Source organism: Clupea harengus, chromosome 8 (assembly GCF_900700415.2).
Source record: "Clupea harengus chromosome 8, Ch_v2.0.2, whole genome shotgun sequence".
Lineage (NCBI taxonomy): Eukaryota > Metazoa > Chordata > Actinopteri > Clupeiformes > Clupeidae > Clupea > Clupea harengus.
In genome coordinates this window covers 6,635,492-6,661,638 of record NC_045159.1, presented here as the reverse complement: position 1 = coordinate 6,661,638, position 26,147 = coordinate 6,635,492, and the positions used below count along the sequence as shown (strand labels likewise).

Sequence of the window (26,147 nt, the reverse complement as noted above, 5' to 3'; positions counted from 1 at the left end):
TATCTGTAACTGTATCTGTAATCAAGTCTACACTGTTGGCAGATGTGTTGCTTATGCGCTGGGAGGTTCAGCTCTCCTGTTGCAACTTAACAGCTCACAGTCCATGTGAAACAAGTTTACCACAAATCCTGGGGCAGCTGTGAGTGCAACATTCTATTTGGGTCACCAAACACACGTTCTGACTTGACCGGGGAAAACGAGCTTACTGCCGGACACCACGAGCAGAGTTCATAAGGTCTGCGTTGACCCGCACTGCTGAGAGGATGTCCCCCGGTTTTCTTTGCCTGACCCATGGTTGACTCTGCATGGGCAATGTCTCTGCTGGCGGGGGGCCGTTAGCACAGATAAGACAGTGTCAAGAGACGTGTGTGTGTGTGTGTGTGTGTGTGTGTGTGTGTGTGTGTGTGTGTGTGTGTATGTGTGTGTATGTGTGTGTGTGTGTGTGTGTGTGTATGTGTGTGTATGTGTGTGCGCGTCTGTGTGTGTGTCTGTGTGTGTGTCTGTGTGTGTGTCTGTGTGTGTGTGTGTGTGTGTGTGTGTGTGTATGTGTGTGTGTGTGTGTGCGTCTGTGTGTGTGTCTGTGTGTGTGTGTCTGTGTGTGTGTGTGTGTGTGCGTGCGTCTGTGTGTGTGTGTGTCTGTGTGTGTGTGTGTGTGTGTGTGTGTGTGTGTGTGTGTGAGAAAGACTTGGGCTTTATGCCCTCCATAAAATGAGGCTCACTCTAGGTTCCTGTGTCTGATCTGCTAACATCTTCCCACACCAGGTGACCATACTTCTGCATTCTTAAATGCAGTTGTCGGGGCAACAGCAGAGATGAAGCCAATATAGACAGTGATGGCATAAAAATAAGAAAAGGAAATATGACATGAGACTAAACTTGGCCTCTTTGAAGCCACGGAAATAGCATCTCTAATCCAGTTGCAATAGCACACTCAACACAGTCAACGCTCAACACACCACGCGTTAAGTTAGGGGTCCTCTTAGTGGCCCGCAACACACAAACACACACACACACACACACACACACACGTGCACTTCGACCTTCATCAATCACAACATGTCAGGACAGCTGGACTGAGGCCTGTCGGCGCAGGGTGTAAGCTTCCCTCAGCCCCGGAGATAAAGAGGAAATGAGACAGACACACTTCCTCCCAACAACAAGGACACGCCAGGCGTGGGAGAGTCTGCAAGCTGAGGTCAAACGACGATTCACAGGGGACCAACGACAGAATGAGACAATCTTGGTAAGATTATAGTGTCACGGTGGCAGTAGCTGCAAGGGAATCAGAGCAACGTCTTCACCTCTTAATGGAGATAACCAGCCCAGGGCAAACAGTGAAAGGCAACATGGTGTGCAGAGGATGGTACCTCTTAAGCCCTTAATCAGTGTGGACTTCATAGGGCAGAGGGCAGAGGCAGAAGTGCTTTTATGTGTTAGATGGGTGTGCCAGCGAGAGCCTATATTTGACTGGCTCTGATATCTCAGGTTTGCCAGGCACGCAGCTAACATTCCTGCATCTGGACACAGATCCCTCTTGGAGTGCAAGCCTGTTTTATCCGCCAGCCTCGCTCAGTCCTCTCACAAATAAGCCACAGAGACTGGCACAAACATGGACATAAACAAGCGAAAAACAGCCATGTAAACAAAGACATCAACACAAATAGCCAAACAAGAAACAAATAAAGGTGTAATGAATTAAAGACCTACAAAAAAAAAAAGAAACACACAAACAAACAAGTTGGAAACAAACTCGCAAACCAAAGAGACACACAAACAACTCAGAAGTAGTTCAAATTATTCCAGAACTGTTTCAAGTAAGTGGTTTAAGTAGGTCAGATATGCCGAACTGTTTTGTTCCCATACGAGCCAACAGCCTCTAACAGTCTTAGCCAAAATACACCACAAACTCAAAGCAATGCTAAATAAAGCTTGAAGCGATCAAATAGCAGCTACTAACTTTGTTGAAACGGTTATTATTTTAAGTGACACATGGTCATTTCTATTTAAGGATGCATGGTCACTCAACAGGCTATTGCTAATGGGTTGCATTCCCTTTTTCTGCCTGAATAAAAAAAAACTATTTTTTTCCAAACAGTGCTCTACAAAAGTGTCTGCTGATTAAATCAGACTCTAATACCATCTGTAGTATTGTTTGCGGCTGGTAGCATATCTCAGTTTCAAACACAAGATAACTCTATACATGAGATAACACAGTAGTGAGATGAATTCAACACAATATAATATGATACAGAGTGATATGAATTTGGATACAAAAGGCTGTTTTTGAAGAGGTCTTCACTAGAACTAAAATGCTGTTCCCTGTTTGTCTAGGGACCTGGTGAAAATATGCAAACCCTACCCCATCTTTCCACTCCAACAAACCTGCAACAATGTATATGTGGACTTGCGTTTTTTTTGTTTTTGTGCTTTTATCGTCCCATCAACGTGAATCAGCGGGAAAGGGGCTTAATCAGTCCAAGGCATGTTTACACAGTCCCCGGGTGTCTAGTGTTTTCTTTCCCCTGCCCACGGCGCATCTCACTCGCGACCGCCAGAGCAGGCTGACGTGTTAGCAAGTCGTTTAGTTTCGAAACGCCGGACCACTCATGGACGGACAGCCTTTGGCAAGTCGTGACACGCGGTATAAACAGCCGACTGTGAGAATTTCAGCTTTCACAGTCCTGCACACTCTTAAACTGACCAGCTGGTTGCCCACCATATTTGTTCAGGGGCAATAGGCACATGAGGCCCGCAGAGAGACATATGCACACAGGTCGATTTTGCATCTGAAGCCACAGACACTTCACTCAAACAGGGGTCTCAAGTCTGTAGTTTGATCACATTATTCATTTGAGCTACCTGAGTTACTACTTTTCTCACATCAATTAAGTTGTCGTTTAAAGCTGTTTAGAATCTGAAATTAGACTGTCAGAGACTGTCAAGCCTAATCGTGTCCAGTGGTAAATGTGTTAATGTACACTTATTGGAGTAGTGAAGACGTGATTACAATATCTATTACACAGGTCCATCTCGTGAACCTGTTTCGCATGGAGAGCAAATGTGCCTAATGATGTGCTCACTCAGAGTTCCTAGCAGAGAGCATAGCACCTACAGAGGTCCAGAAATAACAGGCATGTCAAGATGAATCCTCCTGGGCCCAGCTTGATGAGTAGCAGTGGTGCTTCTAAACGTTTCTGTCGAGATCTGTCTCCAACCATTAAAAATCTAAAACAGTATTTGTATCTATCGCGTCATCTATTGGATGAAGTGCTTGGTAATCTTTCTGAAAACTGATATGGAACAAGAGTATGGTTTGGTATGAATTAAGATCGGAAAAAGATAACACATTCCAGCACATTTCTATGTTTTGACTGAGAGCAATATAACAAGAGGGATTTCATCTGAGCCTGATTATGCAACAGACATCATTCAGTGAAGGAAGACAACGGTAAACACACTGCAGGCATCCCAGGGCCTGGGCAACCCTGTCTGTGTGTTCAACCTCCTCAGCGCTCCGGAGGAAGCCTGAACATCTTATCGCCCGCCAATCAGAGAAACCAACAACAGGGCACACACAGACACACAAACACACACACGGGGCAATTAGGAGATTGGGATCATCTGAACACAATCCCAGCACGCAACTTTGACTGGAAAGCAGTCTGCATAACCAGCCTTGGATTCTACGCTTCATTCAAAATGGCCCAGGTCCATTATCATTTTGCCAGGAAAGAGCAATGGCTGACTGTATCACTGATGGACTGGGGCTGGGAAAGATCACAAAACTCTCTGGGAAAGATTTCTCAATCCGCACTGGTAAAATGCACGAGGTCTGAATCATTGGTGATATTATGGTGCACATGGTATTTTAAAGGAAGGTGTCGAGAAAGGGAATATTACCTTAAACAACAGGTGAGAAAGTTCTTCCAGTGTCATGCCAAAAACCATAGTAATCGCAGTACGCTGACGGTTTAAGAGACCTGGCTCTAATTCACCATGTCAGGCAGTTCAGAGGAATTAGTGAGAGAGGACTGAGGTTAAATTAAGAGAAGAAATGACATGCAGCCACCCAACTGGAGGAAACAAAAAAATGACATTCTCTGGCTGGCTGAAGGCACTTTGGATCATTACGCCGATGCTCACGCAACTCAACATAGTGCTGCCCATTTAGTGCAGTGGTCGCAACAGAGCACTTTTCTTTCAATTCAAATTTTCCCTTCTTCACACGCACAAAAACAGATACCGCACATACACACAAACACGCACACACACATACACACACATGCACACACATACACACACCAAGAGAGCACACTGCGAATTCCTTGACCCCACAGCCCCAGCACTCATAATGCTCTGTGTGACATTAAATTGTTTGTTTGACAATGAGCGCAGCTGCCATCAGCATGTAATACAGATGTACTCCACTGCACCCCAAACTTGCCTGACAGAGGGAGGGAGAGAGAGAGGGGGGGGGAGGGAGAGAGAGAGGGAGATAGAAAGAGAGGGAAAGAGAGAAAGGGAGAGAGAGAGAGGGAGAGAGGGAGATAGAAAGAGAGGAAAAGAAAGAGAGGGAGAGAGGGAGGGGGAGAGATAGGGAGAGAGGGAAAGAGAGAGAGAGTGAAATCCTTTTCAGCCAACCACAGGCTCTTAACAAGCATTTTCACACTAGTTCAACAAATTAAGAGCAACAGGCCTGCCAACCCTCCCATGCATGCAAACTGACACAAAACAACCGACAATTTACAAGCAGGGACAAACTCTTCGACAGCAAACATTGCTACGAAAACCCATAGCCATAAATCAGGCAGCACACATTTATCTAGGTGTGGGGTCTGGGTGTTTTTTTCTTTTGGCTATGTCCCTGAACCTGACTTCACTAAACAGCGCAATTCATCCTACTGTACTACCATATGAAATATTCCTGTAATATGTCCCCATGTCTTTTCAACCTACCTACGCATTGTGATTAAAGTCAGTCACAATGATGACGACTATGGTGTGTGTGAGGGGGTTAAGAAGGCTAATGTGAGGTGTTTTACAATATATCTATTAGGGGTGGGAATCTCTTGGCACCTCACGATTCGATTCGATTCCGATTCAGAGGTCAACGATTCGATTCTAAACCGATTATCGATTCTAAACCGATTATAGATTATCAATTCTAAACCGATAAAATGATTATCGATGTATTTTTTTTTTAAAACATTTGAGTTTGCTACTCAGAGTCTCAAATCACTTCCTACTTTGTGTTTGATAATTAAAGAAAATCAACAGATGAATTACCTTCTCTTTTCTTTTATTAGAGAAAAAGCTTTTCCTTGTCACAATTATGACTTTAAATGAACAATGCAATAATCGATGCAGCTTGCATTTCAACACAAAATGGATGTGTGTAAAAAAATTAAAAAAAATTAAAAAAAATTTAAAAAATCGATTATGAACTTTTCTGAATCGAGACAGAATCGTTCTAGAGAGAATCGAGAGAAATCGAAGAATCGATTTTTTTCCCCACCCCTAATATCTATCATTATCAATCTATGAATGGACTAATATTTTTAGCATACACTGACTCTACTGGGCTACTAAATTATGACATTAGTTCTTCTCACGGTGTGGCACATTGCAGTCATCTTTGAAGTCTGATAAACAAAGTAAAACCTTCATGCCATTCAATGTTTTGACAGTTTTGCAGACAACACTTTCATAGAAAGGTGATAAATGACTGTATGTGGCGATACATCGTAGCACCACACCCAGACTATCACACATTTTGTTTTAATTATATCTGCAAATATATTGATCAATGGGACCTGTCACAATGTCCAACCATTGCGGTTAACTGTGGCAGTGATAACAATGGAACCAGGCAGTCACACAGAGGACATACGACGTGTTCTGCGAAGCCAGTGACACTATTTGCTGGGCTTCGCGTGTGTGTGAAAGAGAGTGCATCTCCCACAAGATCAGACAATCAAACAATCACCTATTTTGGGGATAATGAAGCCCAACATCCCATAATTGCTTCCATTCCCGCTGCTATCGTGGAAAGTAAAAGGCCTCACATATCATATAAATGAAATTGTGAAATGTTGCCACAGAATGAGGCAGAGGGATTTTACTGCATTTGAGAGAACGCCAAATGCCCTCCCACAAACTATGTACACATGCTTTCAATAAGACCAGATTGAGGCACTGTACTGGTCCTCAGTGTTTTTATTATAACCTAGATTGTGATGCTGGCTGCAAAAGCATTCCTTACTGAAACCAAATAAATGAAACAAAGTTCCCGCTCTACAACCTGACAAACCGTGGGTTACCACACCCCACGATAACAAACACCGACTTGCATATCAGTGTTCATCTCTGAGCGCTTGAGTTACTCAAACATCACAAGCAGCACTGGCGACAACACAAATAACTTGAGCGGATATCTTTCCCCGCCATGCTGTATTGTAATATCCTGACACCTCCAAAAACCCGACCCACTCCACAAGCCAATACCTGATGAGGCATGAAGCTATTAACGCGGGGCGCCGAGGGACTCTGGTTTCACTTCCCCGAGAGCCACGGCCACACGGATGAACTCCGTGAACATTCCAGAACCTCGCTGCACACTCCTGCGGCGAGCACTGAAGGTCTCAGTGAGATCTGGCCCCGCTCATGCCAGATGCAGAACAACCCAAGCAGCCAAACAACCTCTGCTTCTCACGTACACTCATTTCTTCCCATATCTTTGCCCAACATTTAATATCAAAGAATGAATACATGCATGAAGTCATTATTACACAGTAGGTATAACAGTCTTACGGGTCAGACAAAGCACCACATAGGGAGAGCTGGGAGGAAGTATTAAACATTACAGCTCCCTCCATGGGGAGGCCTATAAAACAGGGATTAATGTTTTAAAGCTACATTTATCCAGGAAGATCACCACTGTTCCTGCTGTTGCTCCCTGACCTCACAAGCGGACGTGTGGCCATTACACCAGACCCTCAGTCAGAAGTGTCTGCTTCTGCTCTTTATTACTCCATTATTTCCTTTTCTCCCTCTTCCTGATGTGCAAACACACACACACACACACACACACACACACACACACATACACACACACATCATCACATACACACACACACACACAAATGCCAGACATGCTCTCTTTCTCTGTTAACAGGGGTTGTAGACTTTGAATTGAAAGAACACAGACATCTTTGCTCTGGCCAATGTCAGAGTTGGGGGAAACAAAGACAACAGGCAAAAAGTACTGTCACTGAATTGCCATCTGTCCCCATACTGTTATACAAGTGCATAAGTGCACGCAACCAGGGAATTAAGACAACCACAGTCATTCATTACTCAGACACCAACAAGAGAAATTATGTGATAATGTGTGTATTACATGTGAGGATGAGTAGGCCATGCATCTAAAAGGAAAGGCATGATTTTTTTCCCAGGACAAACCGCATATAATCCAGTACATCTGTGCAACAGGATCTCCATTTCATCCATTCTCTCAGTATATCTTTCTGACACATTAATAAAATTCTCCCACATGAACATACACGCAAGTTGGGGAAATATGTGTTTCTGCGTTGTTACAGCAACACTATGCAACACATTTGCCACTTTCTGAGGTATGTGTTTGTTAACAACTTTTGGTATCATCTTCATGACATACATGGTCACGCGAAGGACTGGTAAACAAACCTGTCGTTAAGAAGCTTTTCTCAGTGCCAACTGGGCTAGCAATGGTGTTTTTGGATGCTTTTAGATGGGTAGCCCACTAGTTTTAGACCAAAACTCCATACTGTTGCCATAAGCCAGAAAGTATGGTGTAACAACAGACCAGACTTGAGCCAACCATAGAAGTCTAAGGGGACTTAAGGACCCTTTTTAGGATTCCTTTTTATTGAAATACTGCTGGCACTCTTTAGAGACAAACATGCCATTTACGAAGAAAAGCCACTCCTACGAGTTCAAGAGCTAACAAAACAATGCAAGCAGCAGAGACCACCGACAATGCTCGCCAATGTTCAAGTGTTTTTGTTGTACTGCAGCACTTCTGCGGTCAGGGTCAAACCATTTTCTGTTCTTATCAGAACTCGCACAGTAATTTCTTTTGGCCTGAATAGCTGAGGGAGCTGATAAAGTCCAACTTCTCTTTTTGCTCAGATTTACTGTATGATGCAGTGCCTGGATAATTTCTTCACTTACGAAGGTCCCAGAGGCCAATGATTCACCAGCAAAAGGCAAGTCCTGAAAAGCCTTCATTGGGTCAACCCACCATTTGTTTATCCCATTAGTTCATGTTCTCGCAGACTTCTTTCTTGGTCGTCTGTCGAATGGTCTTTCAGCAGGCATTCCCATTAGGAGAACATAGTGCCAACATCCTTTGGCTGAATAAGTTATTTTCTTGGCTGAATAAGTCATTTTCTAAGGGAAGGTATCCACATTAAGTGGAGAACTCCAAGGTCTAGTGTTCCTGTTTAAGCACAAAGCTTTAATTGGGAAAGGGCGAACACTACAACAGCCATTTACTTTATATCCTTATGCCAAGAGCAGTGTGGGATTGGCAAATCCTACTTCACCGAGCTTCAAGCAAACCTGTCCATTTTCATGATAGAAATCCAGTATTTGGCTGCCGCCACATTCATTCATTCGAACATTCTAGGTTTAAACTATGCCAACAATTTCAACCTCGATGTTCATTTGATGACTTTAGACGGTTACTCTTAAATGTAAATGCATTCAAGTCTTTAACTGTGCCTAACATACATGTATCCAAGCCATTTACACAGCACATAAACACCCAAGAACATTACAGTGTCTTTAGGGGACCACACTTACAAGGCAATTAAATGTAAGACACCATAAACCTGAAATGCTAAACAGTACAACAGTCCCCTCCCCCGACATTTGGCCCCTAGAGGTCACTCTATACTGTAAATTACAGACACTCCCTCCCTTCCCCGAAATTCCCTTGCATGTCTGTTTAAAACGCTACTGAGTACACCTGGCATGCCAACTTTCCAGAACCCCTTGAGTGAGATGCGCCCAGAAACCAAACATTTTGAGTGTGAGCGCTAAGCCGTGGAGATAGAGCAGAAGGGTTCCATGGCAGCTCACTGAGAACCACCTCTGAGGTGAAGTTATGTGGACAGGTAATGGGCCGCTGAGGGAAACCCGCTAGAGTTGGCCTCCTCCACGGGGGGATGTCATTCTGCCACACCTATAAAACAAGGCTCCCTGAGAACAGCATTCACGCAAGCTGAGAGAACGTTCTTAGTTTCCCTCTAAAAGCCAATGTGTATACCATCTGATTCTAGATGTGGGGGGCTAGACCATGTTAATAGCAAACACCTGATAGCCAAAGGCATGAATGTATCATATATACAGCCATAGATTGCAGAGCTAAGATTTGAGGTCTCTTCCTCTGAATCAGAAAAAAAAGAAACTCTCCAAATGAACCCCTGCTTTCACAGGCTAGAGCTATGGGTAGGGCCAAGACAAATGTCTACATATCCCTCAAGCGATTTCAGACAGAGGTTATGAGGCTCTGTTGTTTTTGTATGTTGGAATATATAAAAATATACAATGAAAACGTTTTGTGTAGGAAGCAATGACTCAGCAGTGAGATACTGAGTTCTGCTTAGCTCGTCTTACCGGTATGTATTAACATGTCCACTGTATATGATTTAGTGACAACCCGGCCTGTAGTCCACAATGCTGTATGTCTCATCCAGTTGGAGTATCTTTCTCAGAAGATCGTATACAGTATGTGTATGTAAGAGTGTGCTTTTCCATCTCAAGAACAATTATGTTGTAACGATGAGAGAGAGAACAGATCAGAACCTTGGAATGTCATTACCTCGGCCTATTTTAACTTCACGATGACTAGTAAGCATGGGAATTGTTTTCTTTACAAATAGACCCCTGACCTTTAATGAGTCAGCCTGCAAGTAAACTCTTAGTAAACAACAATTCTGATGGACCTGGTCACAATCTGGAAAATAGCTTCTTTTGAATCACTTCAATGTAATGTCAATCAAATGACCTTTCAAAAGAAATATAGCCTACCCCCCCTGAAATTGCTTCACAGTGATATTCCTTGATTTTCACCATGATATTCATCAATAGGATGTACAGGATTTCACTTATAATCCGTTCCAAACCCACATAGCAATGAGCTGCATTTATTAGTCATGATCAAGAGCTGACTGTTCGGTGTGTCAGCCTCATGTCATTGAAAATGTGTCATCACCATGACTAATTAACTAACGAACCACAGCTGTGTCCCATAACCTAACAACAATTAGCACTTCCATCAGATCAACCTAATGTAGTAGGTACTACTACTGATTAATCAGTCTATTGATATCAAGATATTTGTAAATATTCTAACTTTCATGTGATTTACACGGATCACTAGAGTGTTTTTTTTATATGGACACTGTGATCCATTATGAGAGATTAACATCTCTTCCATAGCTGTGAGCAACTGTAGAGTTCTTTACCAACAAACCCTAACACTCTGATAAGAATAAAATTGATGTGCTCTTGAACCCCCCTATATCTGCACCAGCTGCTGAGGGCCTATCTGAAGAGTAACAGATTTAACAGTAACATATGCATGGTGTTTCAGATGGATATGGACATAAAATGTTAAACACATAAAACCTGAAATGTGAATCTACTCCAAAGGCTAACATCCCCAGGGTACTTAGCCAAAAACACAAGCACATTTCAGACAAACCGGCGGACTTTGCAGGAGACAAAAAACGCCTCAGCAGGCTACGATGCCATGAAATCACTCTGTTGCACTAGAGATCCATTCACTCCGCTCATAATTGTGCTATTCACCGACGGGGCACGTCTCTGAAGTCCCTCTGAAGGTTACCCCCTTCGTTGTCTTTGAGGCACAAAAGCAGATTGCCAGGGAATAAAAACATGAGAGGGGCGCAAAAAAGTGTACAGATGCATGAAAGGTTAAGCACTCCGTCTGCTCTGCTTTCACTCAATAGCCGGCTATAAATTTGAATGCCTTATGGCCAAGGTTGCACAATACGCCCATACCATTGAATTGTCTTTGTGGAGAGAAGAACCGCATTTTAAAGTTTATAAGTTCCACATGCAAGTGCTTCTTGTTGTATGAAATCTATGAAAGGCATTCTGTTGTGGCTCTGCGGTTGCAGCTATCAAACTGTCTACACAGTGCATCTTTCCAGGGCAAAGCAGTGCCGCCTCAGTTAATGAAGATGTGCCATAAATGAATGGCTACTTCAGAATCGCAAAAAGCCAAGAGGCGATCAATGAGTGAAGTGAAAATGCTGTTTGAAATATGCTTTATATCAATGGCACAAATAATACTGCTTGAAGTGAAGACAGCACAGTTCAATCCCATGTGCTCTGTACATGAAGAAGAGATTTAATACAACTACGAAACATAAGACACCCACTTGTTCTGTGAATGAAACATTACAGGGACAGGATGAAATCCGCAGGGACCTCAAAGAGCATCCATGCACACACCTCAACACCACCGGAAAGGTCAGATTCTTTTAAGTCCACCTGCCCATGCTGCAGTTTGCGGCAGTACATCTCAGTAAAGGCATCTCAGATGAGAGATACACTCACAATGACTTCAAGCTACATACTGACCCCAAACACTTGGCCTTAAATGTACCTTTGTGTGTCTTTTTCACCCTCTGGGCAACTGAGAGAAGTGGTCTGAGGACAGGAGCATGTGTTATATAAGAAAGGGACAAACCTGGCGGACAGGAACATGCACCTTCTGCCTCCCTCGCTGTGCGAAGTCTGGGCACCATGGAATTAAGCTTCTGTTATGGCAGACAGAATGAAACACATGTAACATGGAGTAAAAATCCACCTGACTGATCTGATAAAGCTCACAATCTTTCCAGCCAACAGTATTACAACACTGTTTTTATGAAGCTTTAGATTCTTAAAACTCAATACTTTGATGACGAACATGTTGCATCTAACCTAGACTGCTTACTCGTATAGTTAACAATGAAATTAAAGTCCTTTGCTGTGACATTAGCCTCTAAACACCTGCTCAATAACTAGAAATTGGGTGTCATCTGTAGAAATGAGCGGGCAAAAATAGGCTTGTTGATGATGGACATCTAGACATAACTGTTTGAGTGCTAGCAACGTTACACATACACAACCATATTTAACACGGGACGCGTGATGGCATCCTGTGCGACAGGCGGCACTTGTGTTGTGAAGGGATGGAACGAACTCTGGGATCAGTTCGTTCACTGTAGTCATGCCAAAGCGTACTATGACAACGGTATAAATAGACAGGACCTTTAAGTTGTTGCTCTCTCACCTCCTGTAAAAGTTTTTCGATCGTCTTCTGCAGTCCTAACACTGTTCCATTTGGCTCTAGTGCTGTCGGTAAGGGATGAATCAGGGACAGTCGCTCCATCTCCAAAACCTGCACTCTGTGCTCCAGATGAGACGTCTTGAAATTCATCATAAAACAAAAAGCCATCGAGCAAATAGACATCATGACACACAAAACTGTTGGCAATCCTCCCAAACAATGCAAAAAAGAAGGTTTTTGTCCTTTACTGGTTTCCTCTTTTAGGTTTAATTTCGATTTTTCCTTCGCGTCCATCCTGACGGTTACTTAAAAAGTTCGAAATTAATTTGGTGACCGCGCGCAAACCAACTCCAGCTCACTCGTTAAATTACGCGAAGAGCGCTGATTAGTGGGATGGTAAGACAGCCAGCCAGGGACAACTAAGTTATCGGATGTCACCCCTGCGCTTATGACCATGAACCACCCTCGTGTACATGCAGCGTGCGCAACTCTGCCCAATTGCTGTTGAGCGTCCGACTTGGAGTGCTTGTTCTCAGCTGTGCACAGTTGCACGCGGGCTGGCAGGTTAAATTGTTTCACTCTGAGGCATGCGAATCCCAAACCAACATAGGGGTCCCTCACTTCCTGCGACTACTTCAGGCGGTGGATATTAAGACGTGATGAAAAAATATTTTAACCCCTCCATTTGTTTCTTGTTCAAGGTACTGTTTACATACATAATAGTTTTTTCCCGTTTGCACGTGTGATTTTCTCCAAACGTAGTTTTTAACTAAGAAAAAAACTAATAATGGCCTTTGTTATTACAATGAACTTGATCCCATGGGATGTTTTGTGGATGGTTGGTGTGCAACATTTAAGCAACAATCAAGTTGGTGTTACAGTATAAACAGCTCACGTACATTAATATCGTCTTAATTTACGTTTACTTTGATTAAATTGTAAGTAAATAGAGGGAGTACAAATAATTGATTCACTGCATGAGTCCAAGAAAACCGTTTGCAAACACCTCTCTGTCGCCATCCTTTGGACAAACTATTCTACTACATGCTTCTACGTTTATAACGAGCTGTTATCAAGAACACTGCTGGTTCTGGGTTAAGTAATTAAGACCACAATATCTTCCGATCTAAATACGGTTAATATACACTAGGAAAAAAAAGTAGATGATCATTATTGTGAATAACACTCAGTGGTCAAATGTAGCAGTGTTCAATGCAAATAAAATCAATGCAAGAGAAAACACGTACACATGAAATTAATGCTAGATAAATCAGGTTTTATTAAAGACAAAGAGCAACTGTGAATGTACATTTCCTAATGACAAGAAATAAATATGCACAGAATGAACAATTTAAGTGAGACTGATACAGTCCGGTGGGTCCCTCTCCTTTGGAGCGTGAATAAACGGGCAGTGAAGGGTTTTTGGTCATTTATCCTTCAGAGGAGCAAAGAAGGGGTGACTGATGGCCTCCTCCAGGGTGATCCGTTTGGACACGTCGTACTCCATCATCTTATGGATCAGGTCAAACAACTGCTCGTGTTCAGCGCTCTTGGAAGACATGTATTGCTGAGGGCAGAAAGAGACAACTCATTACCTAGAAGTCATGCTTTTGAGTTCATGGAATACATTCAGGCATTCTTTCATGTCATGGCATTTAATGAAATCAGAATGACCGTTACCTTCAGCGGTTTACAATGTTTCCTCACGTATCTACCGGCAGAGTTATGTTCATCCCAGTCCAGCCGTTCATGATACACAAAGCGTTTCTTCCTGTATACACAGACGCACAAAGACAAAATTAGACTCGTAATTTCAATACGCACAAAGTTAATTTGGAAAAGGCTTTGACAAATATTGAGCACATCACCCTTTCTATAGCAAATTCACTGTAGGTGTCAATTCACACTGGGCAGTATAGATAGATTCATGTATTCCAAAAATTTTACTACAACATATTAAATAGAATACCATGGGTAATACATTACAAAGCGTAACTTTCAAACACCATGAGAAGTTATTACAAACATATTTTAGAAAAACATGAACTCGGTGGTGTGCAATTAACAAATAAACAGACGGCCAAACAAACGGCAACAGTATGCAGAGGACGTACCTGGTCTTCTGAAGCATGTGGGAGGGTATTGGGCCCAACACCCTCTCCATCATGGCTAGGTGCTCTTTGCTATCGTGTGTCTGCCAAAAGAAGAAGTAAAAGGTCACTTGGCTATCAGAACAACACCAAGTAATGCTGGCAGCAGAGGTGACGGTATCAAATATCAGGATAAAAAAAAATCTAAACGGACAAAATGGCCTGCTGCTTCTTACCTGGAAGAGAGTCAGTCCCAGATAATATTCGATCAGTATGCAGCCGAGACTCCACACATCACAGGCTTGATTCCAGCCCAATTCTGGGGGAACGAAGAAAATAAAAACACATTTTAGTAGGGCTTACTTCAAAAACATGAATGTAAAACCCACCCACTTCTCCAGCAGCTCCCATGGCCCATGCTGCCCGATAGAGGGCCACTCACCGAGGATGACCTCGGGGGCTCGATAGTGACGCGTCGACACGACTGACGTGTGGTGCTCGTGCTCATAAATGGCATTCCCAAAATCCACAACCTTGACGTCCAGCTTCTTCAAAGTTCTCTCGTCACGTTTCTGTAAAGAGATAAAAAAATAAATAATAATAATAATAATAAAAAAAAAAATCACAACCATCTTCGTATTGCATTCTGGCTTGAGTTTATTTTTTTAACTGTTTATTTTTTTATAATGAAATTAAGGTTCTACTTGGAGTTTGTCTTTTATAAAATTCTGAAGGAATGATTTCCTCAAATTCTTTTTGTCTTGTTTTTCCCATGGTGCATTTAACCTACTGAACTTGTTTTTTTTTTTACAGTCAAGGGGAAAAAACCCACAGAAAACAAACAATAAGAACCCCTGTCCACAACATAATTCATCTGTATAAACTAATGATTTTACTTACCATTTTGGCATTATATTCAATGTCGTACTCTGAGTCCACAAAAAGAATGTTTTCAGGCTTAAGATCAGTGTGAGTGAGCTTATTTTGATGAAGAACTAAAAACAAAAACAAACAAACAAACAAAGACCTTCAGTTAGTCCAAAGAGGATAACACAAGAATACAACTGTAAAACGAAACAGTTTAAAAAGCCAGCTCCATATGGACACACTTACATGAATCTATATTCAAACCAGAATAGCTCCAAGCTGTTGCCCAGAATTACCACAGGCCTACGCTTTGGTTAAATGTCTGGGTCAGCCCCGCACCGTGAGAACTACCAGAAACTCTGAGGCCCATATAGGCTGACCACTTTTTTCAGCTATTAGCCACCACCAATTAGATGAAACACCCCTTAGAGTTGTATTACGAAGTTCACGGAAACCCTAATGATGATGATGTCAAGGATGCAAGAACTGAGTGTTTCAGATCCAAGTCAATCATATCTGAAGCACTCAATATTGATAATATTGGAGTACCATGATGCCTTTTTAGCACACTGTCCCACTCCACTGACTCTCTCCACACATCATATACTCTGTGTGCGTGTATTGTGTTGAAGAGGGTCACAGAAAAAAGATAGAACAGTACCACTGAGCTAATTTGTCCACGGTGAAAACGCATACTCACACAACACGGCTCTGAAGATCTGGTCGGACATGTGTCTGATGTGGTCAATGGTGAAGGGCATGAAGCCGTTCTCCTTCAGGAAGTCGAATGTACTCAGGCCCAGCAGCTCAAACACGATGCAGATGTGTCCGTGGTAATCAAACCAGTCCAGCATCCTCACACAAGGACTGCAAGAGAGGGAGACTCATGACTCAGCACATTCCACGCACCCGGTTTTATTAGTCAGAAACACAACTCTCAGCCACATGGTGTGGAAAAATAATATTACCATCATATAGCGACAGAGCAGAGAGGGCCACATGTACTCCATACTAGCTCATATATTTATGTATATAGGGCCACAGGCAAATCAAAGACAGACACTGACCAACATGGGCAAAGTATACGAGCACTTGAAGATGGATTATTTGAAGTAATAAGCTTACAAGCAGAGCAATTACTGACTTGCCATATTGCCATTAGATTAATTTTCCCCACTCCCATCTGCAACAGTACCAAGTTAAGCACACTTAACAAATTCAAGGCATTACCAACACCTTTGCTACTCACTATTTAATTCAGGGCATTACCAACACCTTTGCTACTCACTATTTAATTCAGGGCATTACCAACACCTTTGCTACTCACTATTTGCTGCTGGAGTCCAGTTTATTCATCTGTTCGAGCACCTCCACCTCAGACATAGCCGCCTCGCGGTAGCGCTGAAGATTCTTGATGATTTTCACTGCGACACGCAGGCCGTCCCTGAAACATTCAACATTTCTCTTGAGTAGGATGGAACGCAGCGGCCTGTTGAGGCCAGCTTTGCTTCAGTAGTAATGGACATGTACTCATATGCATTCAATCATACTGGGATCCATTACTTTTCAGTACTAAAATGTTCTGTTTGTTTGTTCTGTTTGATCCTCTGTCTTTTCTATTTTTTGCTGTTGTATTGTTTTGTTTGTCTTCGCACATGTAAAGCGACTTTGAGTATTTAGAAAAGCGCTATATAAAAATAAATTATTATTACTTACTTTGAATGGTCAATGCATTCCACCACTTTCCCAAAGGCTCCTTCGCCTAGAGTACACACAATTTCATCTGTGTTTGGGAGTAAAAATTCAGCCGTTAGAATCGCCAGAACAAGAGAAATGAACCAAAGAAACTAAACTAGACAAATTCATTTAAAATGGTAATTATTGTTAATCTGTGTTCCCACCTGACAATATAAAGTCTTCCCTGAACACAGAATCTTTATCAGATTCCAGTTACGAACTGAATTCAAAAACATTTAGCGAAGCAGTAAACTGCCAAACCCCCGATGCTAGTCTTCACTGACACAAGTCATCCCACCACAATACAAGAAACAAAACAAAAAAAAAGGTACAGAGAGAAAGGTATATGTTCTATACATCTTGCTCTTAGCATGTCTCCATTGTGATAGATCAGGTGACCCTCCTCATCATCCTCAACACTCCTGGTTCTCTTCCTGCGCTGGCTCCTCTGGAGGGGGCAGGTAGGTTCATGGGTACCAGCATCACCACCATCACCACCATCATCATCACCACCACCACACACCCGCCAGAACCAGGCCAGAACGCGCCATTCATTCATTCAGCGAGGGGGGTGACCGCAGGGGACGACATTCGGCCCATTCAGAAACCCGCATCAGGGCCACGGCGGCAGCAATTTCAAATTCCCGCGAAAGGCACAGGGCCCACATAGTGTGTGTTACAGAAGAAAAACATGGCAACACATTTTCAGAAAAAGGGCTTTGGTGATTACAGAGTAGAAATACAATCTAGCAGGTATTCAATGAGAATACCACAGCCTTAAGAGGTCCCGCATACTGACTTTACTGCTTTGAAAACCAAACCCTCCAGCCATTTTTTAACACTAAACTGGATTTTATGAAAACTGGAAACATTATGTTGCTTATGCAGCTACAACATTACATTCAGAAAACAACTATATAAAATTCAGATTCCCTGTCCAAAACAAATTAACCCTCAATGACTTTTCAAGTAACCTAATGCATACTGTTTCTGTGAACTTGCTGAGCAAACATCCAAGTAAGTGAGTGTGCGCATGTTGTGGAAAGCGCCGTACCGAGTCCGAGTGATGGCTGCGCCGTCTAGAGTGACTGCGCCGCCGGGAGAGATGGTGTCCGTGGCTACTCCTGAAGCTGCGGCCACTGCGAGCGGAGGACTTGCTGTAGTGGTGCCAGTCTCGGTCTCGCTCGCGCTCCCTGGCGGGGTCACTCCTATCGGGGTCTCTCCTATCGGCGTCTCTCGCCCCATGGCCTTCAGGCTCCAGACTGGCCTCCCTCACAACACGCCTCTCTTTGACCTCCAGTCTCCTAGTGTGCACGTGACACCTGAAATCATAAATGGCAGAATTACACACCGCCATATGGCATCCTTTAAAACCGTGTTTTACGACAGCTGGTGTACACTCCTCTAGAAAGAACGCTACTGCTATACAACAGCCAAACTTTGCAGTCCCATAGTCACTGTTAAATGATTTTAAAACACACTCTAGAACTGTAAAGCTTTAGGCCCTTAAGCTTTCTGGTTAAGGGCCAATGCTGCCCTCTTCCCTATGGCTGAATTTATTGGACCTTTCAGCAGGAGTGATGGGGTCGGGGACACTAAATTCTGATCTGACAGGCACCAGAAGCATCAAGTATCCTCCCAGAAAAGAAAACCCCCTGCTAAGGTGCACTATACTTAGAGGAAATCGCAGGCACGCCCTCGGAAGATGTTTACTGCTTCTCTTTCACCCAAGATGTCAGCATGCCAAGAGCGGAAGCCATGCCTTAGCCCGTCACAGTTGTCATAGTAAATTTAGAGGGACGCGGCCACTTCAAAATATGGCAGGTACAAGCATCTTACTTGGCTAAACAAATAGTGTCGCTATTGATTTCACATTCCACTGAACCAACACCCCAAAAAGTTCACACACACAAGTGATATTCATATAAATTCCAGTTATCAATACTAACACAAGCAAGTGTTGCAAACCTAGAGATAAGACCCACTAGTTATTTGAATAATTAGGTTTAGAATGTTCACGTTTCACTTTCATTTTCTGTATATTTTCAATCATAGTTTGTTTGCAACAATTTACAGATAAACAGGCCTCAATGGTGACCCCTGAAGTTAGAAGCCTCATAGCCTACAATAATTACTCAAGTCCCCAAAACAGGTTATGTTTTATTCCAAAATGAAAGTGCCCACCGTCTGAAGAGATATAGCTTTATCATTCCATAGAAGAAAATATGTTAACGAAAACAGTCCATCATACTGACAGCTAAATGAATTAGTATGTAACTAAACTATGCCACATGTAGAAATAGGTAACATACCTATGGTCTAGCTCATTACACTACATAAGGAATTTCGTGGGTAGTAAATACTGTATCTATACAAAATCTATATATGTCCATAGTTTACAAGTTATAGTTGACACCAAAGTCGCTCGATATACCTTTCGTATGTTTTGTAGTGGTGAAGCCTTCTTGGTTTCCTCTCCTTGTCAACACTGCGCGACCTTCGCCTTGGTCGCTTGCGAATCTCCAGTCTCTCCTCCAAGCTATACTCCGACAACCAGCCATCACTCGAACGCATTCGTTTGGACTGACGCATCTGTCAAACGAGAATAGAAAAAGGTCCATCATAAAATACGACATGGAAGTCAATCCCTACACATTCCTACGCGTCTAGGTTGTAAAATTCAATCCACTGGCAGTGATATCAACAAGCACACTGGCACAAGCACACCGCCAACTGGCATGCTAAATAAACGTAAAATACTGTTGCTGCGAAAAAACTGAGACGGCATCTCTGCTAAGAACAACGATAACGTTATCAAGCAAATTGGCGCATATGTATTGTTATGTAAAGGGGGGCTTTGCGCGCAAAGACTTGTGGGTAATTCAAATATCACGAAATGAGTTGTTAAACTTGCAAAAATAATCCTTCCCGAAACTATTCTGCCTGTTCTAAAAACCAACCGTTAGATCTGAACAACCAATTCTTACTTATTAATATTAACGTTACCCGAGAATTAGATCCGTTAGCTAGACGTATATTAGACTAACGTTGGCTGGTTAACGTTAGCCATCTGTAAAAAAGATAATCTTGTCCAGATATCAAAATAACTAGCTAATCAATCATCTAGTTACATAACACTGATTAACGTTACCATTAGGTCTATCACGTGGTCGCTTTTAACCCTGGCGAATGTACAGACTATTGCGTTAACCTGCCATCCTAGTTATCGTCTCGTAAACATCTAGCAAATGACGACCTAACGTTAGCATAAACTCGAACCTACCCCGCCTAGAACAATGCCAACAAGCTCGATTTGTGACTGAAGCCAGCAATCGTTAGCCTTAGCTTAGGCTAACAATCGGTAACTTATGTATTTTCAAATGCATGATACGATAATTGCCATAACATACATTCAATAACATCCACACATTGTGAGAAAACATTTAAAATGTTTCACGCTAGAAATGTCGACAGTCTAATAAGACAGACCACGAAAACCTTAGCGATAGCTAATACGTTGGCTAAGATGAGCTATGCGAGCTAAGTTAGCTAACGAAAACGGGCCTACTCAGAAGGTTTATAATAAGCAATCACATATACGTCTTCAGTTTAAATTTAAATGACATCCTTTATGAATATCGTTACATATGTCCTTACCTCAAACGACTCGTTAATTCAAATCTTGAAGACACTGTAATTTAGCACACGACGACTTCTGTTAACTTCTGTTTCACCACGTCGAACGTTCTAACCTGAAATGGCGACGATGTGTGTACCTTCCCCACAGTAGACGGGAAATGTAGTCGTTTTCGAGGAAATGATGAAATCGTTTTGATGACAGGAAACGAATCAACACCAGTTCAGGGACCGGATCTACGCCGATGTTTAGCATAAATTGTACAAGTAACTCAGAAAATCTAAATGTTAAGTGAAAAGTTATGAAAAGTGGAGACTTTAGCTTTAAGTATAAAGTAGGCTACCCGGGCCTAAGCAGGCCGAAGCACTTCAGATGCTAAATAAAATAAATAGATTTCCTTTGGGCCGACTCAATCACTACACGAAGTAGGCCTATTTTACTTCTCTGGGTCTACCATGATTAGTGTCAGGCATTCTCTGAACACATTATAAGTACAGGCGTATGATCATAACATAGTCCTATGTTTGGCATATTCATCTGACTGCTTTGACTCTGATTGCTATGTGGGTGTACTTGGCATCATTGTCATAAAGATGTTTAGGAATTATCAATGCTCTATACTAAATGTTACTAAGAGAGTATATTTTATTCTGACAAAAGTCCTAGTAGCTTTATAATAATAGAAAATAGACATAGTTTTGATATTCTTCTCCTGCCAAACCCAGTGCAGATGGTATTAAACTCAGTAGTAGTCCATCACATGTGATTATTACAGATACTATTTCTAAAAGATGCTGATGTGTACTGTCCTGCCATGACCCTTCTCATTACCACTGTCTCCTGACATGGAGAAGTAATCATTTCATGGCAGTGCACCATGGGTACAGTTTACTAGCTCTGCTAATCTTAGCTTTTACTATGTGCTGGCACACAGAGATGCATCTCAGCCTTCAGGTCTGGTGGTTATAAGATTAAAAGCAAAGAGATTCATTCCCGTTGTACCGCACACATCCATTCCTCTCACCTACAGAGATGTACAGCTGATTCATTAAAATGAAACAAGGTCAGTTGTTGTCATTCTATCTTTTTATCTGTAGATGGCAGAAGTGGCTGTTAAGAGGGAGTAAGGAGTTTTGGTCTAAAACTAGTGGGTTCACTACCTAAAAGGCATGCAAAGACCTTGCAAACACCACCAACAGCCCAGATAGCACTGATAAAACCTTGTTAGCATGCTTGTTAAATGGTGTATTTTGACGATATATTTGGCAATGTTGTATAGTGAAACCTTCTCTTACATTTTTGCAGGGTGTTCTGTCCCGGAACACAGACCTAGTGGGAATGACAGGTGTTTGGTGACAGGTCCTTCACATGAACATATACCATCAAAATGTATTTGGAGATAAATACAATCTTCTAAAGGTAGATAGTTTAATTGACCCAAGCTACGGAGAACTTGAAGAAGGCGAACACAAAGAAAGACCCCCATTCTCCAATAACAAGTGGACTGCATGGTGAGACAGGATGAAAGAGCATTAATGAAATAAGAAGTGGGTGTGAGGTGGGTGGGGGTCATGTGACTGTTTTCATTTTCCGAAGAGCCCTTTCTCCCCTCGTGAATGCCATGGGACAGGTGTATTGACACAGAGGGAGTTGAAAGCTCTCAGTGGTAATTGGAATGGGTTACAGCAGTGGACTGAATCACTCTCTTTCTCATGCTGCATGGTGGGGATGATGTTTCCATGGGCAAACACAGAGAGCATCCATGACAGGCAAATGACTCCCCTGTTTAAGCTTTGAATATAAATGAGCCTTCATCTTCAAAAGAGAAAATATCCACCTCTGACCTTCGCAGGTTCCACAGAGGCAGTTGTCACATTTGTGCGTCTTCACTTCTCTGTTGCGTGACTTGAGTCTCTGGGCAATGATTACAAAAAGCACACCAGAGTGACATATATTAAAAGCAATTTATCTTGCCACCCTGAAATAGCTGACGGGTAACAGAAGCAGTACAGTGGGTCAGGGTGCCTCGTGGGACACTTTAAAGATGTTGGCCAGTGTGTCCTGAGAAAAATCTTTTCTATGTAGAGGTACAGAGGAATACGATTAAGTACAGGGCAACCACAGATAATTGCTCTGATTAGAATTTTGTTGCTGAATAAAGTGATGTTTGTGACTCATATTGAACTGCGTCTGGATAACAAAAGCTTAACAAGTATGTTTCTAGCGGCAGCAGGTTTTTTTATGGTGCTGATTTTGTCATTCAGGGGTCACATCAGTGGCCTTATCATTCCAGCCAGACCACACTGGTCTGATGGGATCTGTAGAGTCTTCTAAAGAAGACCATTTCTTGTGCCAAATGAAGTGAACCTCTTTCATCAGGATCAATATATCCCTGAGATTCAGCCTGGGCAGGGCCATAAATCCTACATGCAGGGATAGGGAGACCAGAGAGAGAGAGAAGGAGAGGGAGAGAGAGTGTGTGTGTGTGTGTGTGTGTGTGTCTCAACCGTAGTGGGGGAGGGAGTGGGTAAAAGACGTGAGCGCGTCTCCTCTTAGCGTAATGGACGACGGTTCAAAAGTTGAACATGCCGGGCAGCCGCTCACATCTTTATGACCTCTTGAGTCATTGTGTGCGGGTGAGGGCCGATCACATCGATGGCCATTAAACCAGATGCCTGGTGGGAGGTAGGGAGGGCTCATCGTGTGTGAGTGTGTGTGGGGGGGATGGGTGGTGGTGGGTATGCATTAGGGAAATTGGCCCTGCCTGAGATGCTGTACTGTACTGAACTGAAGTAATTACAGCTGGTGGCAGGATGCTGAAGCCAGGCTCTACCTCTACGGTTCGGACCGCTCTGCCGCAGAGCTCGCCGGCAGTCCCCCCCCCCGCCCCGCCCCCAAACCGCCACACACACCGTCTACCCCCACCCCACACACACCCTCAGCCCCACCCACCCGCCCCATCTCCCTGAACACAGTGGTGCCAAAGGGATGGAACAGTATGTTTATTGATGAGATGAATGGGGAGGGAGATATCGGGAAAGGGAGACGAATGTGCAGCAGTCCGGCCATGGCAGCGCTGTGGAGCCTTCGCTCGGGCGGCTTCAGGTTGATCAGCGTCCTCTCGGCGATGACACAGCCGTCCCTCCGTCTCCACTGAGCACGCCGGGTAATGATGGACACGTTCAGAGGACAACTGCCGTGGCGCGGCTAGGAGACTGCGAGAGACAGAGACGGACACCTGCAGCATGGGACTCACCTGCTTCAAGTCCTGGAAGTATGACAGCACTACACAGAAGGGTGAGTAAGACGTGCTGGGACACCTTGCAACTGGCTCTGTGTAACGCGCTCATGTCATGGCACTCACATTAGCAGTGTTGGCTCTTTAAAGTTCTCTTCATATAGTCTGTCTCTAATTGTCTGGGAGTAAAATAAGTTTACATAAGTTTACATCTGTCTGAATGTATAACTTGTATGCAGTCTGTGACATAACTAGGATGGGAACACACTGAGTTTTTATGGGTAATTTATAGCATGTTTTGGGGTATTTATACAACTGTATAGAATGTTGCAAGTTCACTACTAATGTAACTTCGGAGAATGCCACTTTCCAAAAGTCCTGGAAAACTTGACCTGGTACTGCTGTCAAGGGCAAGGACATCAGCCCACATATTATTGATCTCCAATAGATTGTTTGTTTGTTCTCAAAATCTACCCAAACACATTTAGCTAGGGACCTCTAGGGAGACTATATCCCCAGAGAAGGGGGAGCCTAAAGGGGGGAGCCTAAAGAGCCTATATGAGGAGAGAGAGTGTGTGTGTGTGTGTGTCTGTGTGTGTGCGCGTCTGTGTGTCTGTGTCTGTGTGTGTGCGTGCATGCGTGCGTGTTTGTGTGTGTGTGTGTGTAAAAAGTGAAGTAGTAATACTGTACCTATTGTGGTATTCAATAATGACACTGAGGAGAGATATGACTTCCTACTATTTGATGTCCACATAACAGATGGAGGAGAAGGGAGTGAGACAGGTCTGACAGTCGGTTAACTCAGCCTGTGATTTACAGTAGCAACCTGATGGATGGCTGTGTAGCGGGTGTGGAAAAGGAGGGCACTCAAAATAATGAGATGGAACGGCTAGGCTGCCTCAGGGTATGAGACAGACTGCTTCTATAACTTCAAGATAGCAAAAATCCAGACAGATAGATAAACAGACTGGCGGTGACTGACAGATTGACTGAGGACTAAATGTGGAGCTAATTTATAGATTGCTCACAGTCAGTAACATTCTGTTTGGGCCAAACTCATTTTTTTCAATCTGCCTAGTAGCTGGCCAGTTCAGTTGCTATGGTCTCAGTGTCCAATGGGATTCAAGGACCTGACTGGACAAAAACAATAAGAAGCAGTGCTTAGTCTTACCAGAAAGAGGGTTCCTGAGGATAATTAGAATTGTAGGGACTTGAACACATTGGCTTACATTAAATGATAAGTGTATAAGTGTCACATGTGATGTTTCATAGTATGCAGTTTTCAATTTGGTGCTACACACACACATATATATATATATGACACAAGACATTAGTTAACCTGTAAAATATTATCAGTTTGTATTCCATATACATGCTATTCAAGAACATTATTACATTTTTATGTCACCCAGTATTTCACAGGAATGATGCTCTGCTGTTCACTTTTCTTGAGTTACTGTCACACTACATGATATGTGCGGATCTTACCGAACAAGATGCGGGACAGGTATTGATAAACCACTTAGATGGCTGGTTTATGTTTTACTGCTATGGGCTTGTTAAAGAAAGTGTCCTCCATGAAATTAATTACTGCACTCTCCCGCAGACTGACTGGAATAGAGAGCACAGTTTAATTGTGGCTGAGACTCATTCCTTGATTAATACCTTGAGAGAAATGTATGTGAAAAAGACAGCAGCAAGACTCTTTTTACTTTAATTAAATGATGAAAATCAATGAGTGCTCTTTCCGTGCTGAGCCCTCTCTGCGCTTCGGGATAGGAAATGGTGATTCAGTTCATCCTGGGCTGTCGTCCAGTTTTTACACGCGCTCACCTTCTGAGAGGACGCAGTGACCGTGAGGCCCCGGATCCCCATTTAGTGGTGCTGTTAAAGAAAAATGACCTCTTTTAATTAGGGGAAATTAATCCTCTGCCGAAACATCCCCCAGCTCAAAAGGAAAAAAAAATAAAACTGCTTGTGAAAGCATGCTTATGGGTCTTGAAGACATAAATCTTAACCTGCGTGTTATTTAATTTATAATCTCAGATGCTCGTGTGAATAATCCTTCACGCCTGGTTTCTCAGCCAGTGGGACGTTAGCAGAGCTCTCTAGCTGAGCAAAGCCGCCGCTGGCGTGGAGAGAGTTGGAAAACGGTGCTATCTGATTGCAAGAGTGGGGATTTGTCATGTCTCACTGCCGCTGTGGTATGGCACAGGCAGACGGAGA

At 42.9% G+C, this 26,147-nt stretch overlaps 2 protein-coding genes across 7 annotated transcripts in view; both read right to left on the bottom strand.

The window, feature by feature from the left end:
• LOC105907470 (collagen alpha-1(XXIII) chain) overlaps positions 1 to 12,969 on the bottom strand; it is a 73,530-nt gene extending 60,561 nt beyond the window's left edge. For 2 of the 4 annotated variants that reach the window (XM_012835817.3, XM_031571647.2), the window contains exons 1-2: positions 12,356 to 12,969; positions 11,768 to 11,837 (exon numbers count right to left, since the gene is read on the bottom strand). In XM_012835817.3, the coding sequence (XP_012691271.2) occupies positions 11,768 to 11,837; positions 12,356 to 12,646 (361 nt within the window). In that variant the 5' untranslated portion in view covers positions 12,647 to 12,969. The remainder of the gene's footprint in view (positions 1 to 11,767; positions 11,838 to 12,355) is intronic. The other 2 variants (XM_012835818.3, XM_012835820.3) reach the window with 2 other exon arrangements.
• Positions 12,970 to 13,607: 638 nt separating this feature from the next.
• On the bottom strand, positions 13,608 to 20,895 carry clk4b (CDC-like kinase 4b). Of its 3 annotated transcripts, none has more exons than XM_031571649.2 (13): positions 20,799 to 20,895; positions 19,481 to 19,638; positions 18,101 to 18,368; positions 17,404 to 17,494; positions 17,026 to 17,092; positions 16,637 to 16,753; positions 16,010 to 16,176; positions 15,343 to 15,437; positions 14,885 to 15,014; positions 14,679 to 14,761; positions 14,467 to 14,546; positions 14,033 to 14,123; positions 13,608 to 13,919 (listed from the first exon to the last, which is right to left on the bottom strand). In XM_031571649.2, the coding sequence occupies exons 2-13, from the start codon at positions 19,636 to 19,638 to the stop codon at positions 13,779 to 13,781; spliced, it is 1,488 nt and encodes a 495-aa protein (XP_031427509.1). In that variant the 5' UTR covers positions 20,799 to 20,895; the 3' UTR covers positions 13,608 to 13,778. The 3 variants fall into 3 exon arrangements, with proteins under 3 accessions (XP_031427509.1, XP_031427508.1, XP_031427510.1); XM_031571648.2 differs by having other exon boundaries at positions 20,704 to 20,867; XM_031571650.1 differs by lacking the exons at positions 17,404 to 17,494; positions 19,481 to 19,638; positions 20,799 to 20,895 and having other exon boundaries at positions 18,101 to 18,280.
• Positions 20,896 to 26,147: the final 5,252 nt, after the last annotated feature.